Source organism: Cricetulus griseus, chromosome 7, assembly GCF_003668045.3.
Source record: "Cricetulus griseus strain 17A/GY chromosome 7, alternate assembly CriGri-PICRH-1.0, whole genome shotgun sequence".
Taxonomy (NCBI): Eukaryota; Metazoa; Chordata; class Mammalia; order Rodentia; family Cricetidae; genus Cricetulus; species Cricetulus griseus.
This window is the reverse complement of record NC_048600.1, coordinates 2,486,108-2,500,058: the sequence shown is the minus strand read 5'-3', so window position 1 is coordinate 2,500,058 and position 13,951 is coordinate 2,486,108. Positions and strand designations below refer to the sequence as shown.

General features: G+C 50.3%; 1 protein-coding gene across 1 annotated transcript; it reads left to right on the top strand.

The window, feature by feature from the left end:
• Nucleotides 1-211: 211 nt before the first annotated feature.
• Nucleotides 212-9,122, top strand: Gfi1 (growth factor independent 1 transcriptional repressor). Its single transcript, XM_027425918.2, has 7 exons — nt 212-338; nt 2,454-2,603; nt 2,910-3,092; nt 4,800-5,287; nt 5,410-5,547; nt 6,367-6,532; nt 8,944-9,122. Exons 2-7 carry the CDS (start codon nt 2,489-2,491, stop codon nt 9,120-9,122), a joined length of 1,269 nt encoding a protein of 422 aa, XP_027281719.1. The 5' UTR covers nt 212-338; nt 2,454-2,488.
• Nucleotides 9,123-13,951: the final 4,829 nt, after the last annotated feature.

The following is a 13,951-nucleotide window of genomic DNA, read 5'->3' as shown; positions in this document are numbered from 1 at the left end:
GACACTATGGGGACGTCCCGAGGGCGCTGGCGGGTCCCCACCTGCTGCAGAGCTCCGGGGGCTGGGTTCTGAAGCCGCCAAAGGCATGGAGCGAAAGATCTGGAATAGGGGGCACACGGTTTGGAGACTAGATAGGGGAGTGGGATCCACGTGGGAAGGAACCATCTGGTGGGTGTGTGGCTGCAGCTGGGGCTCTGGAAGCGGGCTCCTGAGCGCCTTGCCTTCAGGTCCCTAATTCCCGGCCTCAGATGACCAGGGTAAGCCTGGCGGGCCGCGGGGCCAGGAGCGTGCCGCCCCGCCCCCTGGACGCCAGCTGCAGCACGAGGTTGCCTTCCCACGCGCTGGGCCTTGGGCCTCACCATCCCCCTACCCCTCCTACCCGGAACCAGCAAAGACCTCCAGGGTGCTAAAGAAGTGTAGGCTTGTGGCTGGAGCGAGGACGTGTCTACCGTGTCCCGCGTGGTTTCTGACGCGCAGCCCTTCTGCTTCCCACGGCTCTAGTTCCTGGCCAGGGCCGGCCCGAGTTTCACCGAGGCCCCCGGGACCCTTGCTGTTTTCCTTCTTTTCATGCCTGCTTTAAGAATTGTCTGTTGGTTGGAGCGTCTGGCTGTACAGTTAGTCAAGGGGTGCAGGAAAAATTGCAGCGTTAGAGACAGAGTCCTGGAAGCCAAACCTGACCAATGAGTGTGACATGCTCGCCCCAAGGCCTTCTGGAGCCTAAATTTCTGGCAGCAATTTCCAGCATACCTTTCTTCCCACTCCTCGGGGAAGACCACACACTGGGGTTGGGGATCTGGAGCAGGTGTTGCAATTTTTAGAAGTGGCGCTAGAAAGACACCATGCGACAGAATTCAAGCTGAGGGATTTTTATTAGGGGAAATGATGGTTAAAAAGGGGGGAGGGAGAGGGGAGACCGACTTCCAGGGACAGGAGCAACGGGAATGAGGAAAGAGAGGGAAGAGAAGCAGGAGAGACAGGCAGGGAGAAGTAGGATGGGAGGTGGGCAGGGCCTTTTTAAAAGGGGACATAGTGAATATGCTCAGGTGGTGCTCTTAGTGGCTGCAGCTGAGGGCGTATCCTATCAGAACCTCAAGGACAGGCCAGTACAGATGCCTGAATACTAACAGCAGACTACTAGACTCCTTTTGAGTGGGGCCGTATGTGTGCTCCGTACCAGGCCCTGGGAGCAAAGCGGTTCTGATTCCGCAGGAAGTCCAAGGACCAGAGGCGCACGTCGGCCTGAGCTTCCCTGTGCCCTGGTCTCTGAACCCGCCAGCCGTTTCCGCTGGCTTGTGAATCGACCCCCATCGCCTTAGACCTTGGGGTTGAAGGCAGGCAGAGTCGTTTAACGTAGGGCCCCTCAGGATCGGGGTTGGGGGTGGGTGAGAGGAGGAGCAGAGCCGACCTGGAGCTGGGACGTGGTGGCAGCCCCGCCTCCCCGCGGGTTCAGGTTTCGACCCGAGATTAGGTGAACTGATTGGGGGTTAATGAGAGCGACGCCAGCTCTGAGTCGTGCTGGCTCTGGGGACCCCGGCCTCCCGGCCGCTGCTCGCTCGTGTGCGGTCCGGTTTTATCTTGCTGGCCCCCTAAACCGGTGATGCTCCACGGATTTGGGCGCCGCGTGTTTGGCAGCCTGTGCACTCGCAGTTCAGACTTGATTTCCCTAGGACGAAATAATTGGTGAGCAGATCGGAAAATGTTTCTTCCCGGGACTTAGTTATGGAGGCGAGGCTTCTGGGATCTGGGATGCTTCACCGTGGTCCACCGCTGGCTTAGAGGCTAACTTTTTCCAGTGGGCGTTTCTCTTGGGGCAAACGTTGGTCCTTTGCCACCCCCTTCACTTTCCTGTCCCTCTGGCTTCCTGCCTTTCTGCTCCAGCTTCAGTTTCACACGGTCGCTAGGCAAACCAGTCCTTCAGTTCTGCCTAGTACGCCCCTCTTCAGCTTGTTTGTCGTGGGGCTCTTGGAGATCTTGGCTCTCCATGGCTTTTCCGGGTCCCAACCACTGATACACCCCGGCCGCTTAAACTAAACTAATTTACGCGCCCCAGTCGGTCCTCTCAACCCAGAAGGGACCGGGAGGGCATTGCAGGGTTGAGTTGGGATAACGGACTACCGCTCTCTGGAGAGTGATGAGAGAGCTTTGCTAAGGGAAAGGGAGGGGCTGGGGCGTGGGCAAGGCAGAGCTAAGGGACCAGAGCCAGAGCCCGGGGACAGGTTTTACCAATGAGCCGTGGCGGTGGCAGCGGAGGCCCGGACTCGCCACCTGTCCGAGTGCCACCTGGTGAGCGCGGCGCCTGGGGCCAAGCCCCTCCTCCCGCGGGCCTCCCTCTCTCTTCTCTGGCCGGTACTCTTCTCTTGGCCAGGGTGCGGTCTAGAGCCGCCATCGGTACTGACCTGCCCTTCCACCCGGTTCTCCCCTCCTCTCAGAACTTGGAGTAACCTCAGGCTGAGCGAGGGTCCAAACATCCATCCAGCGGCTGGCCACCATGCCGCGCTCCTTCCTGGTCAAGAGCAAGAAGGCGCACAGCTACCACCAGCCGCGTTCCCCGGGGCCAGACTACTCCCTCCGTCTGGAGACCGTGCCCGCGCCCGGCAGAGCAGGTGCGAGGCGCGCAGGGGCCGGGCGGGCAGCTGCCAGGGACGCCGACTCTTCTCCAAGCCACCTCGCTTCCTAGAACCAGAGGAGGCTACCCCAATGCCCCTCGGTGCTTTGTTTGCTTGTTTCCTAGTGCTGCGGTTCTGCGGAGCTTGCCAGAGATGCCCCTACTGCTCATAGTCGGCCCTTGAATCAGGGAGGGCTCCGGACTGGGTCTGAGTGGATAGAGGAGGGCGCTGGGGGCCGCCACAGTGGAACCATTTTAGCTCAGCCAGGCTTAGGTTTACGTTCCCCCTGACTCCTCTCCACAGATGACCCTGTGAGTGCAGGTGAGGCGAAGATGGAGCCCCGACGCCGTTTGTCCCCCGACCCTCAGCTAACCGAGACTCACGACAAAGCCTCCACGTCCCCTGGCAGCTGCGAAGACAGTGTTTGTGACCCGAGCTCCGAGTTCGAGGACTTCTGGAGGCCTCCTTCTCCCTCGGTTTCTCCAGGTAAGGACCGGTTTGTGAGGTCTTGTGGCAGAGATCCGGGGACCCCATAGTACAGAGGGAAGCCCACACAAGAGAAGCAGAGAGCCTCCTTAGGAAGCTGTTTCTTAAGGGGACGGGGTCCAGGAGAAGGCATCCAATCTCTCCATACTGGACGTCTTTCCCTAGGTGTCCTCTGCCTCCTTCTAAGGCAGTTGGCTCCAGGCTAGTCCTTAATTCGTTTGGACCGGATCGGCGGGACAAATGAGCCGGTCCTCTAATCTGGCTGGCATTTCTTTTTGTGACCAGAATTCATTGTTTAGAAAATGTCAGATCCGACAGCTAGGGAACCTGCATGGGACCTCAGAATGTGGGTGACATTTATGTGACTTGATCTGTTGGGGGTGGCGGCTGGCAGTGACACCAGGACCTACCTGAGGTGCATGAGCTGGCTTTCTGGAGCCCATTCCCTATGATGGGATATCTTGCCCAGTCTTGATACGGGGGAGAGGGGCTTGGTCCTGCCTCAACTTGGTATGCCAGACTTTGTTGACTCCCTAAGGAAGGCCTTACTCCCTCTGAGGAGTAGATGGGGGTGGGAAGGGGGGAGGAGCGAGAGAAGGGGAGGAAGGGGGAAACTGGGGTTGGTATGTAAAATGAAAAATATTTTTTTAAATAAAAAAGAAAGTGTCAGATTCCAGAATCCAAGACGCAGACACGAATACGTCAGACAAGGCACCTGGGCAGCCTCAGCCAGACAGAGCTGGGTGCCACACTGGAGAAAAAGGTTGCTGAGGGAAATCTCAGTTCGTTGGCTCTGTCTTCAAAAGTTTCATTTCCCCTCCTTCTGCTAAGAAGGCCCAATCTCAGGGGCAGCGTTCATTTCCAGGGAGCAACTGAACTTCCTGCAAACCACGTGACTAGGGTTGAGGAGGAGTACCTGGGGTCTGGGCAAAACAAGGAGCAGCCCCATGATCCAAACCCTGCCAAGGGTCGGTTATTTCCAGATCCTAACACTAGTTTTAAAAGATAGCTCATCCACCCCAGCAAGCAAAGGGTTCTTCCTGGCAGTGTGTGACCCGCAGCCCCGCAGCAACCTGTCACAGGACAGGCTCGCCCAGGATGGAGTGTGAGGGTGCATTTACTCATATTCATCCAGTATCCAGTTTTAGCAAAATTCACATGAGTGAGGGGAGGGGAGTTCTGAAGATGGTGGCTAACTGTAAAATATTTTTTAACCAATAATTTATCAGGGATGGGCGTCCTTCGCGCCCTTGCCTGCTAACCCTTGCAAACCACATTAAACAACTTTACCGCTTTGAGAATTCTTAATGCCATTCAGTCTGATCCTTCTAGGTAGCCTCGGTCCAGAGTTTTTCTGCCCTTCTTCGTAATTTACGGTAAAAAGGAAAAGGGTTGAGTGGAGACTTAAATGGAGTAGAAGAGGTCAGGATCTAGTAACAGGACCCTAGGCCTAAGCCCTAGGACTGGCAGGTGTTGAGGGATGGGGGTCCATCCAAGGAACCATCAAATCGAACTTTCCTCCTCACCCTATGTATCATTTAAAACATCGCTTTGCTGCCCTGCCGCTGGCCCGGGAAGTCCCGTGGGCCTATCTGAGTTTTACCCAGGGTGTCCGGAATACTTAGCGTTTTAACCAGCTAGGAGCATGACAGTGCGGGCTCTGCCCAGCAGCCTAGAACCTGACCCGACTGCCTCTGTGCCCCACAGGCTCTGAGAAGTCATTATGCCGGTCTCTGGACGAAGCTCAGCCCTACACCCTGCCTTTCAAGCCCTATGCGTGGAGCGGCCTCGCGGGGTCCGACCTGCGGCACTTGGTGCAGAGTTACCGGCAGTGCACCGCCCTGGAGCGCAGCGCCGGCCTGAGCCTCTTTTGCGAGCGTGGCGCCGAGCCCGGCCACCCGGCCCCGATGTACGGCCCTGAGCCGACGGCGGGCGGAGCCGGTGCGGGGCCACCCGGGAGCTGCGGAGCCGCAGGAGGAGCCACCAGTGGCGCGGGCCTGGGGCTCTATGGAGACTTCGGGCCTGGGGCGGCCGGGCTGTACGAACGGTCGAACGCAGCAGCCGGCCGGCTGTACCAAGATTGCGGCCGCGAGATCCACGCAGACAAGAGCGTGGGCGTAAAGGTGGAGTCAGAGCTGCTGTGTACCCGCCTGCTGCTGGGCGGTGGCTCCTACAAATGCATCAAATGCAGCAAGGTGAGGCTCCCGAGCACCTGGCCTCTTCAGCCCTGAGCCTGCGTCCCCAGCCCGTGACCCTCCAGCGTCCTCACCCCGAGACCCCCTTCAGCTGCCTTCTCCCTGGCCCCACTCGCCCCCAGGTGTTCTCCACACCGCACGGGCTGGAGGTGCATGTGCGCCGGTCCCACAGCGGCACGAGACCATTTGCATGCGAGATGTGCGGCAAGACCTTCGGGCACGCAGTGAGCCTGGAGCAGCACAAGGCCGTGCACTCGCAGGTAAGCTTGGGCTCTGGAGGGCTGCGGCTGCACCGGGGGACCTTTCAGCCTTTCCGCGATACAGCACCAGCCACTTTCCCATTGCCTCCAGACTCCTTCTGGTGCCCCTTCTGCTTGACCTGATTTAGGTGTGCGGAGAAACGTGGGTAGAGGGCCGGGGTTTGCAGCAATCTTAGATTGTGGTGTCGCACACTGTGAGCCTCCGGCGGTGGAGTTCTGTTGGACACGAGGAAGGTTTGCTGCTTGCAGCTGGAGCATTGGCTTCACTGTTTATGTTCCCTTCATCCTTCCTGACTGGCAAGGAAGGGTCTCAGCTCACAGTCTACGTGCTAGCCATTCATTCATTCATTCATTCATTCATTCATAAGTAATTGTTGCCTAAGACCAAGGCTTCAAGCACCGGAGAGTCATGTAGCACACTGGGTCCTTGTCGGATGCCCGGATGCCCGCATGGTGATTAAAGAGAGGGAGAGAAGCAACATACTACACAAAGGGGCTGCGACTACAGCCCATCTCCTCCCCCAAACCCACAGTGACTAAGGGGCATCTTAAGTGGCCGAGGTCCCGTTGAGGAGGGTGGCGAAATCTGCCAAAGGGTGTCAAAAGTGCCCTGGGGTGTGGAGGGTTGTGGCCGAAAAGTGTTTTGGTAGAAAACATGTTAATGAGTAGGTGTTGAAGGGTGGATAGAGATTGAAACTAAATGGAGGGAGGGGGAGTAGAGTTCTCCCGGCTTTGAGAGATGTCAGTGGTAATGAGGGCAGCAACCTAAGACTGCCAGAGTGATGCATTTCTCCCTCTCCCTTCCTGTCCGGTCTGCAGGAACGAAGCTTTGACTGTAAGATCTGTGGCAAGAGCTTCAAGAGGTCATCCACACTGTCCACACACCTTCTCATTCACTCGGACACCCGGCCCTACCCCTGCCAGTACTGTGGCAAGAGGTTCCACCAGAAGTCCGACATGAAGAAACACACCTTCATCCACACAGGTGACTTGAAGGGCCTGGGCTTGTAGGAGGTGCTTGGAGGTCGACATGACTTCCCTCTGCCATTCTGGTTCCAGTGAGTGGCAGATGAGTTCTTCTCCCTCCCTAGAGGGAACTTTGTTTTGGCACTGGGTATGAAGGAGTGTCTTCCTCTAAGCTAACTTAACAGGGTTTTGACATCCCAGATCACTGTCAGTGTTTACTAGAGCTGTTGGGATTCACAGTGTGGCACCTACACTTCATTTTTTTAATAAGAGCTTACTTTGAGTAGAAAAAGAAAGACAAATGCTCCTGAGCTTTCTGCCAAGTCTGTGTTGACAACTCCAAGAGACAGAAACTGTTCTTTGGTCCCATTGTAGAGGTGGGGAAATGGAGGCACAGAGGGATCCTATAACTTATCCAGGGTCACACGGGACTCAGGTTCAGATCTGTTGGTCTGAGCTCTCCGGTGTATATAGTCTTGACTGGTTTGTTATATTGGACTTTCAGTTGTGAGAGCTGGTTAATGAAAGATACTTCTGTTATTTGTTCTTTTCAAAACATCAGCAATATTGTTCCCTAGTAGTGATAATTCTTAAGCTATTAGATTGCTTTAAAAATCCCTGTTTCAGATTGTCCATTCCCTTTGGTCTTTTCCTGCTGCTTCACACACACACACAGTAAAATGAGGTCCTTTTATTGTCCATACATTGAGTGATGTATCAATGTCACTTTGAGTAAACCTCAATGCTCTAGCTTCCAGCCTGGGACTCCTTCAACACTTCCGGTGCAGTTGGGTGGGCTTAATGTAGATGCTTATGAACTAAAGTGATTCTCTTAAACATTTCCTGTAGCAGTCAACATGACTGTTACATGACACTGCAATCTCTGGCTTTACGAAGGACATGAACATCCCTTTAAATCAAATCACATCTGGGCGTGGTGGCACTGGGGAGGCAGAGAGAGAGTCAGACACATCCCTGGAGATGGAGACTAGCCTTGGCTACAGAGTGAGTTGTAGGCCAGCTAGGGCTGTGTAGTATCTTATATTTTTTAAAAATCAGTAAATAAATACATAAAAAGTAAAATATCACAGTGCCTTCCAGGAATCCACAATCTTGTTTGTAAACAACCTTTGTATCAGAAAACTGAGGAAAACCCCCCTTTGATCATGCCCCCTTGCCCAAAATTTCCATTTATAAATTGTTCAAGACATTTATCAAATGCCAGGCAGTGGTAGTGTATGCATGCCTTTAGTCCCAGCAGTCGGGAGGCAGAGGCAGGCAGATCTCTGTGAGTTCAAGGCCAGCGTGGTCTACAGAGCGAGTTCCAGGAGTCTCCAAAGCTACAGAGAAACCCTGTCTCAAACAAACAAACAAACAAACAAACAAACAAAAGACACTTATTAAAATGCAACTAGAATCTTGACTGAATGACACCTTCAAGCCTTTATTAGACATTTATTTTATGGCTAAATTCATTTTTCAAATATGTTTGACTTTCGAGGGTCAGGGAAAGTTTTGTTGGGTAAGTTTTTCAGGAGATCTTAAGTATGAAGAGAGAGGGAAGAACACAGGGAAGGTTCCTTAAAAACAGACAGACAGACAGACAGACAGACACTTTTTTGTTTGTTTTTCCTCCCAAGGCCAAGTCCCAACCATAGAGCCATGGGAAGACTATTTGGGAATTTGCTAATTTTCCCCAGTTTTAACCAGTGCACAAGGCAGGGAAAGGCAAAAGCTGTTGGTTTTCTTCCTTTTGCCTATTTTTTTTTTAAATTTTCCCTTCCTGTGCCTGTTATCTGCTGATCTGCAGTGAAGGGTTGTTGGCATATTAAGGATCCTGTGATTTAAAACCTCAAAGAAAGGAAGAAAGTAAAAGAATAGACAATCTTAAGAAATGATTTGTGGCTCTAATGTAGATTAAAAAAAAATAAGACATTGGACAAACCTGTGTTCTTCAAGAGCCAGAAAAAACGACAGCTTCACTGGCCACACAAAACAACACCCACTTGGAAACTCAGATTTGAAAACTTCCTCTGACGACAGCAGTCATAGGGTCTGTAGGGCAGCCCCTCCCACCTCCTGTCGAACATCTGCCGGGGGCCCTGTGCTTCTAAAAGTCAGGCGGGCAAGTCCTAGGAGTGGATTCAGCTGGGGAGGGCACGTGGCCTCTGCTCAGTTTCCGTTTAGCAGGAAACCGTTTGAGACCTTTGGCTGGGAGCCTCCACTCAAAAAGTCTCCCTTCCACCTGGTGCACCCGCGTCTTACTGGTACCAAGTTGCAGGCCAGGAGTTGGTTTACGTTGCAGCCCATCACCCTCCAACGTCTTGAAGGTCTTAGCCAGCTGCTAGCAAGAACATGTGGGTATCAACGGGTCCCTCTCAGCTTTATCATAGGCTCATACTTCCTGCCCTTGTTCTTCCATCCTTGCAGGTGAGAAGCCCCACAAATGCCAGGTGTGTGGTAAAGCATTCAGTCAGAGCTCCAACCTCATCACTCACAGCAGGAAGCATACGGGTTTCAAGCCCTTTGGCTGTGACCTGTGTGGGAAGGGCTTCCAGAGGAAGGTGGACCTCAGGAGGCACCGGGAGACGCAGCATGGACTCAAATGAATAGCTTGGCCTTCTGCAACACCAGCTGTGAACACTACTGTGGAGGACACCTTCCCAGCCTGCCTCCAGCCCCTGCTCAGTCCAGTGTGCAAAGCTCACTAAGGCCATTCCCCTTCACGTTCCTTCCCAAAGCTGCTGGAGGGGATGAACTCCCTTTCGAAAGGTCAGCCCGGAGTCTGGGCTTTCAGCTTCCCTACAGCTGAAGATGGGGGTCCAATGAAAGCGTGCGCCCCCAGTCACTTTTCTGCTCTGTCTCACTGGCAGCAAAGTACTCTGGGCAGCTCCTAACAGGAGGCATCGCCTCTTAAACTTTGGGCACGGGCTGATGCTCAATTTAGAAAGAAGAGCAGTATTCTCTTCTTCTGGGGAGCCTGCTGACCCCTTTCTCCTCCTGCTGGCTGCAGGTTTAGGGGAGGGGCCTCATTCCTTTGAAATCACTGGATGTACCATCAAGCTTGTCAGAAGAAGCAGAAAACAGTGGCCTTGACGTTGAGAGGGAGTCAGAGCCATCAGAGGAGGCCGGACTGTGGGTCAGTTCCTGGGGACAGGATGTTCTTCATTCACTCAGCAAGCGTTTTTTGATCACAGGTTGGCAGAATAAGGGACCATGCTAGGTCCTGGGGAGCCAGAGACTAAAGTCACCATCACTGCCCCTCAAAAGCAATCATCTGGACCTCAAGGTTTCTAGAGCCCGTGTTCTCCTCCTCCAAGGGGGTTGTGAAAAGGCCACACAAATACTCAGACTTCCTTTTTGACTCTTTTGGAGCTTTTTAAGTGCAAACAAAAAGCAACTGGAGGGTTGTTTCAAAAATTCATGAGCAAATCCAGTTTTTATCAAGTGGATATTTTATGAGATGTCTGGGCTGGTAGATGTGGGGCAAAGGCTGTGACCTCAACTCCTGCCCCTTGTGTATCATCTACTGGGAGGCTTGTAAATGTGTCTAAATCTCCCCGAGTGCATTATGTATGCTAGATATTTATTAGAATGTTTAATTTAATAAACTATTACGACTATTACAAATTACCTTTCATTAGACCAGGAATTCAGGTGAAGGACACTGGTGTTTTTATATTCTTTCCTGTTGGGGAAGCTGGGACTGGAGGACTTCCGAGGAATACCAAAGAGTAAATGTCTATTGTTCCAGTTTCCATACTTTTCCCTTTCTTTTATGCCTCAGAGATATTTCTTTTAAAAAAGATTTATTTTTATTATTTTATAATCATGTGTCTGTGCATCATTGTTTGTGCATGACTATGTACACATGAATGTATGTATCCCACTGAGGGTAGAGAGGGACTGGAGTAGTTATGAGAGGTTGCAAATTGCCAGACGTGTGCTGGGAACCAAACTCAGGTTCTCTGGAAGAATAGGAAGCAGTCTAGCCTGCTGAGCTAGACTTTCCAACCAACCAATCAACCAACCAACCAACCGTCAGCCAGCCAGCCAACCAATCAATATCAGTCAACCCTTCTCTCTCTCTTTTTTTGATACAAGGTCCCACTGTATCTATATTGTGAATTTGTAGAGATCTGTCTGCCTCCTAAGTGCTGGGATTAAAGGTGTGTGCCACTACACCTAGCTAACATGTCTTAAATGAAAACTTAGGTGTGTAGCCATGTAGAGTCCTGGATAGTCCCATAGGAACATCAGTTCTTCCCTCTGAGAATTTTACCTTAAAAAAAAAATAGGGCATAGGCTCCTAGACGAAAATCATAGGCCTTTGATTTAGAGATCTGAGTGTTTTTAAAGGTTTTTTTTTTTTTGTGTGTGTGTGTGTTTGTGTGTGTGTTGTAAATGTATGTATATGAGTGTGCAGGTGCCTGAGGTGGACAGAAAATGGTGTTGGAGGGCTTGATGCTGGAGTTAAAGGCAGTTGTGGACTGTCTAATACGGGTACTGGTCCCAACTCAGGTCCTCTGCAAGAGTAGCAGGTGCTCTTAACTTCTGAGCCATCTTTTCATCACAGATTCGAGTCTCACTCTGTCACTGATGCATCCTGTGACTTGACCATAAAACATAGCTGTGGTCCTAACCCTCCCCCCCCCCAATCTAATTCTGACTACTCAGATTCCATGGAGATTAGAGAGGAGAGGGGAGAGAAAGAGGAAAGGAGGGAAGGAGAGCGGGAGGGGAGGAAGGAGGGAGGAAGAGAGAGAGATTGATTGGGTAACTGCCATGTTAAAGGCAAATTACAAACCTAAAATGTGTGAGGAAGAGTGAAATGGGATCTGGGTTTGTCTTAGGGTTACTATTGCTGTGATAAAACACCATGAATAAAAGCAACTTGTGGAGGGAAGGGCTTATTTGTTTCTTTGGCTTACATAGCCCAAGCCATATTCCGTTGAGGGAAGCCAAGGCAGGAACTCTGTTGGAGGCAGGAGCTGATGCACAGGCATTGGAGGAGTATTGCTTGTGGGCTTGCCCATCAGGGCTTGTTCAGCCTGCCTTCTTATAGAACCCAGAACCATCAGCCTGGGTGGTCCATCAATCATCAATGAAGAAAATGCACTACAGGCTTGCCTATGGCCTGATCTTATGAAGGCATTTTGTCAGTTGACATTCCCTCCTCTTAGATAACTCCAACTTGTGTCAAGTTGACATACACGAGTCAGCAGAGGGTTGTTCTGTCTCTGCCTGATCAGCAGGTCCTTTAGAAGACTGAAACTAGAATAAGGTCCTGGCCTTCCCTACTACCAGATCTCTGAAGGCTTCCAGCCGGAGCCTCAGGCACATGACCCAGGGGACCCACCAGCACTGTCCATTTCCAGTCAATTTCCTGCATGTCATCTGGGTAGCCAGTGTGTGTTCGGAGACATAGCAGTGGGGGACAAGTCCCATGGAGCTTCATCAGCAGTAGGTATGGAGGGTCGCCTGTTTCCTCCTGCAGCCAGGAGTCATACAAAACTTTCTAAGTGGGAGTTCGGGGGTCTTTGTGCTGCTTCTCCCAGATCTAAATCCTTGGCCATCCTTGTTTGCTTTCCAAGACTAGGTCTTTCCATGTCAGTTTACTCTCATTCAAAATTTACTCAGAAACTGTGGGTGATGAATGGTCCAAGGGTGGGGGACTTGTTTCACAGTATCCTCAGAGGCAAAGCCCTTACTGAATGAAGATAAGACATCTTGCTCACAAGTCGGTGTGTACACTGGTCTGCTAGTTCCAACCTGATTGGAAAGTAAAATTATAACAAAGAGGAGTAGAACTGATTGAAACCCATGGGTTCTGTCTTCTCCTCCCCATCTTTCCTGGTGACATTTGGAATATTTGTCCACTTTCATTTTTTCATTTTCCCCATGTTTATGCTATGCTATTATGAGTTCTTTCTCTCTCTCTCTCTCTCTCTCTCTCTCTCTCTCTCTCTCTCTCTCTCTCTCTCTCTGCTGAGTAACATAGGCTGGGCCTGAACTGGTAATTCTCCTGCTTTAGCTCCTCAAGTAGCTGGGATAACAGGCATGCTTAGCCAAGAAATTACAATTTTGATGTTACCTATGTGCTTTTAAAAAAAACTGGGAAAATATTTATCTCAATGTCCCTCAGTTTAGAATCAAAACAAATTACTGTGCCAGTAGCCCTGTGAAATTTGAAGATTGCAAATATCTCCCTTAATGTTATTGCTTGGCTGCATTAAAAATGGATTGTGAATATTCCATGTCACATTATTCATGAAGTGGGCTCTATGCCTTTTGTCTGCCGGGGTAACCGTAGAAAGGGTAATGAGAGACACCCAGCACACCTTTGTTTCTTTCACTAAATTTTTAATAACACCTCCAGCTAGCCAGTTGGTGAAGCTCAGCTCTTGCACAAAAGTGGAAGAGCACAGCTAACTCAGAGAAGCTTGGCCTTTCAGTAGCTAATTTAAGTCTGTGTTCATCTACACCAGCCATGATTAAATTACCTATCCAGTGTGCTGAGCTATCAGGATTCAAGCACAGTAAAGGAGAATTCTATCTGATTGATTTGAGACACAAATGGAACAACCAAGTTCCCCAAGCACCGCCTTCCTTAAAGGGACAGCAGAGGATCGCTCCCGTGTGACTTGTGGCTGCCACCACCTTTGAAAATTGGGTGTGTATAGTGATTTGACCCAAGTCATCCTGCTGTGTGCCTGTTTGTTTAACCTGATCCTTTAATAGACAAGAGTTAGCAGAAAGGAAACCCAAAGGGCTCCACTCTGTCTTCCTTTGCATCTTCAGAGCTCAGTTTGGTTCAATCTGCACTTCCAAATTATTACAAAAGTCAAAATTTATATGAAGTTCATTACATATTTATTTAAAAAACTCCTTTATCCATTAAGCCAGATCTAAAACATAAACATTTCAAAGACACTTCACCCAAAGTCTTTTGTAACTTTAAAGTTCATGGGTTCATTTATAAATTGTTTTCCAATCTGATACCCACAGGTTTATATATTTATACTGTATACATATGTATAGATGTATGTAAATATATATTATGGTCAGGGTACTTATAATTTATGTCTAAGTGTTTCATTCACTTACCATATGGACATACACTTAAATATATTTCACAATGAGAATTTGGACCTTGTTTTTATTTGCTTTGAGAAGGGTTAGCACTGAGCTAGCAATCTTTCTGCCTCCTGAGGGCTGGACTTACAGGTGCGTACCACCACTCCTTGCTTGAACAATTTTTGTGATAAGTTTTATTGACATCTTAGTATTTAATTAGAAATTCTATCATTTTGAAAACTTAATTAGGAAAAACGAAGTTTTAGAATTGTGGTGTTACTCATTCTTTATTAGAATTGTGGTGTTACTCATTCTTTAAGCAAAGACATTTAAAGCACACTGGAAGTTACAAAGAAGAAAT

Coding starts and splice junctions, on each gene's coding strand:
- Gfi1 (XM_027425918.2), top strand. CDS start 2,489: ATGCCGCGCTCCTTCCTGGTCAAGAGCAAGAAGGCGCACAGCTACCAC. Junction 5,288..5,409: donor AATGCATCAAATGCAGCAAG/GTGAGGCTCCCG, acceptor ACTCGCCCCCAG/GTGTTCTCCACACCGCACGG. Junction 6,533..8,943: donor ACACACCTTCATCCACACAG/GTGACTTGAAGG, acceptor CCATCCTTGCAG/GTGAGAAGCCCCACAAATGC.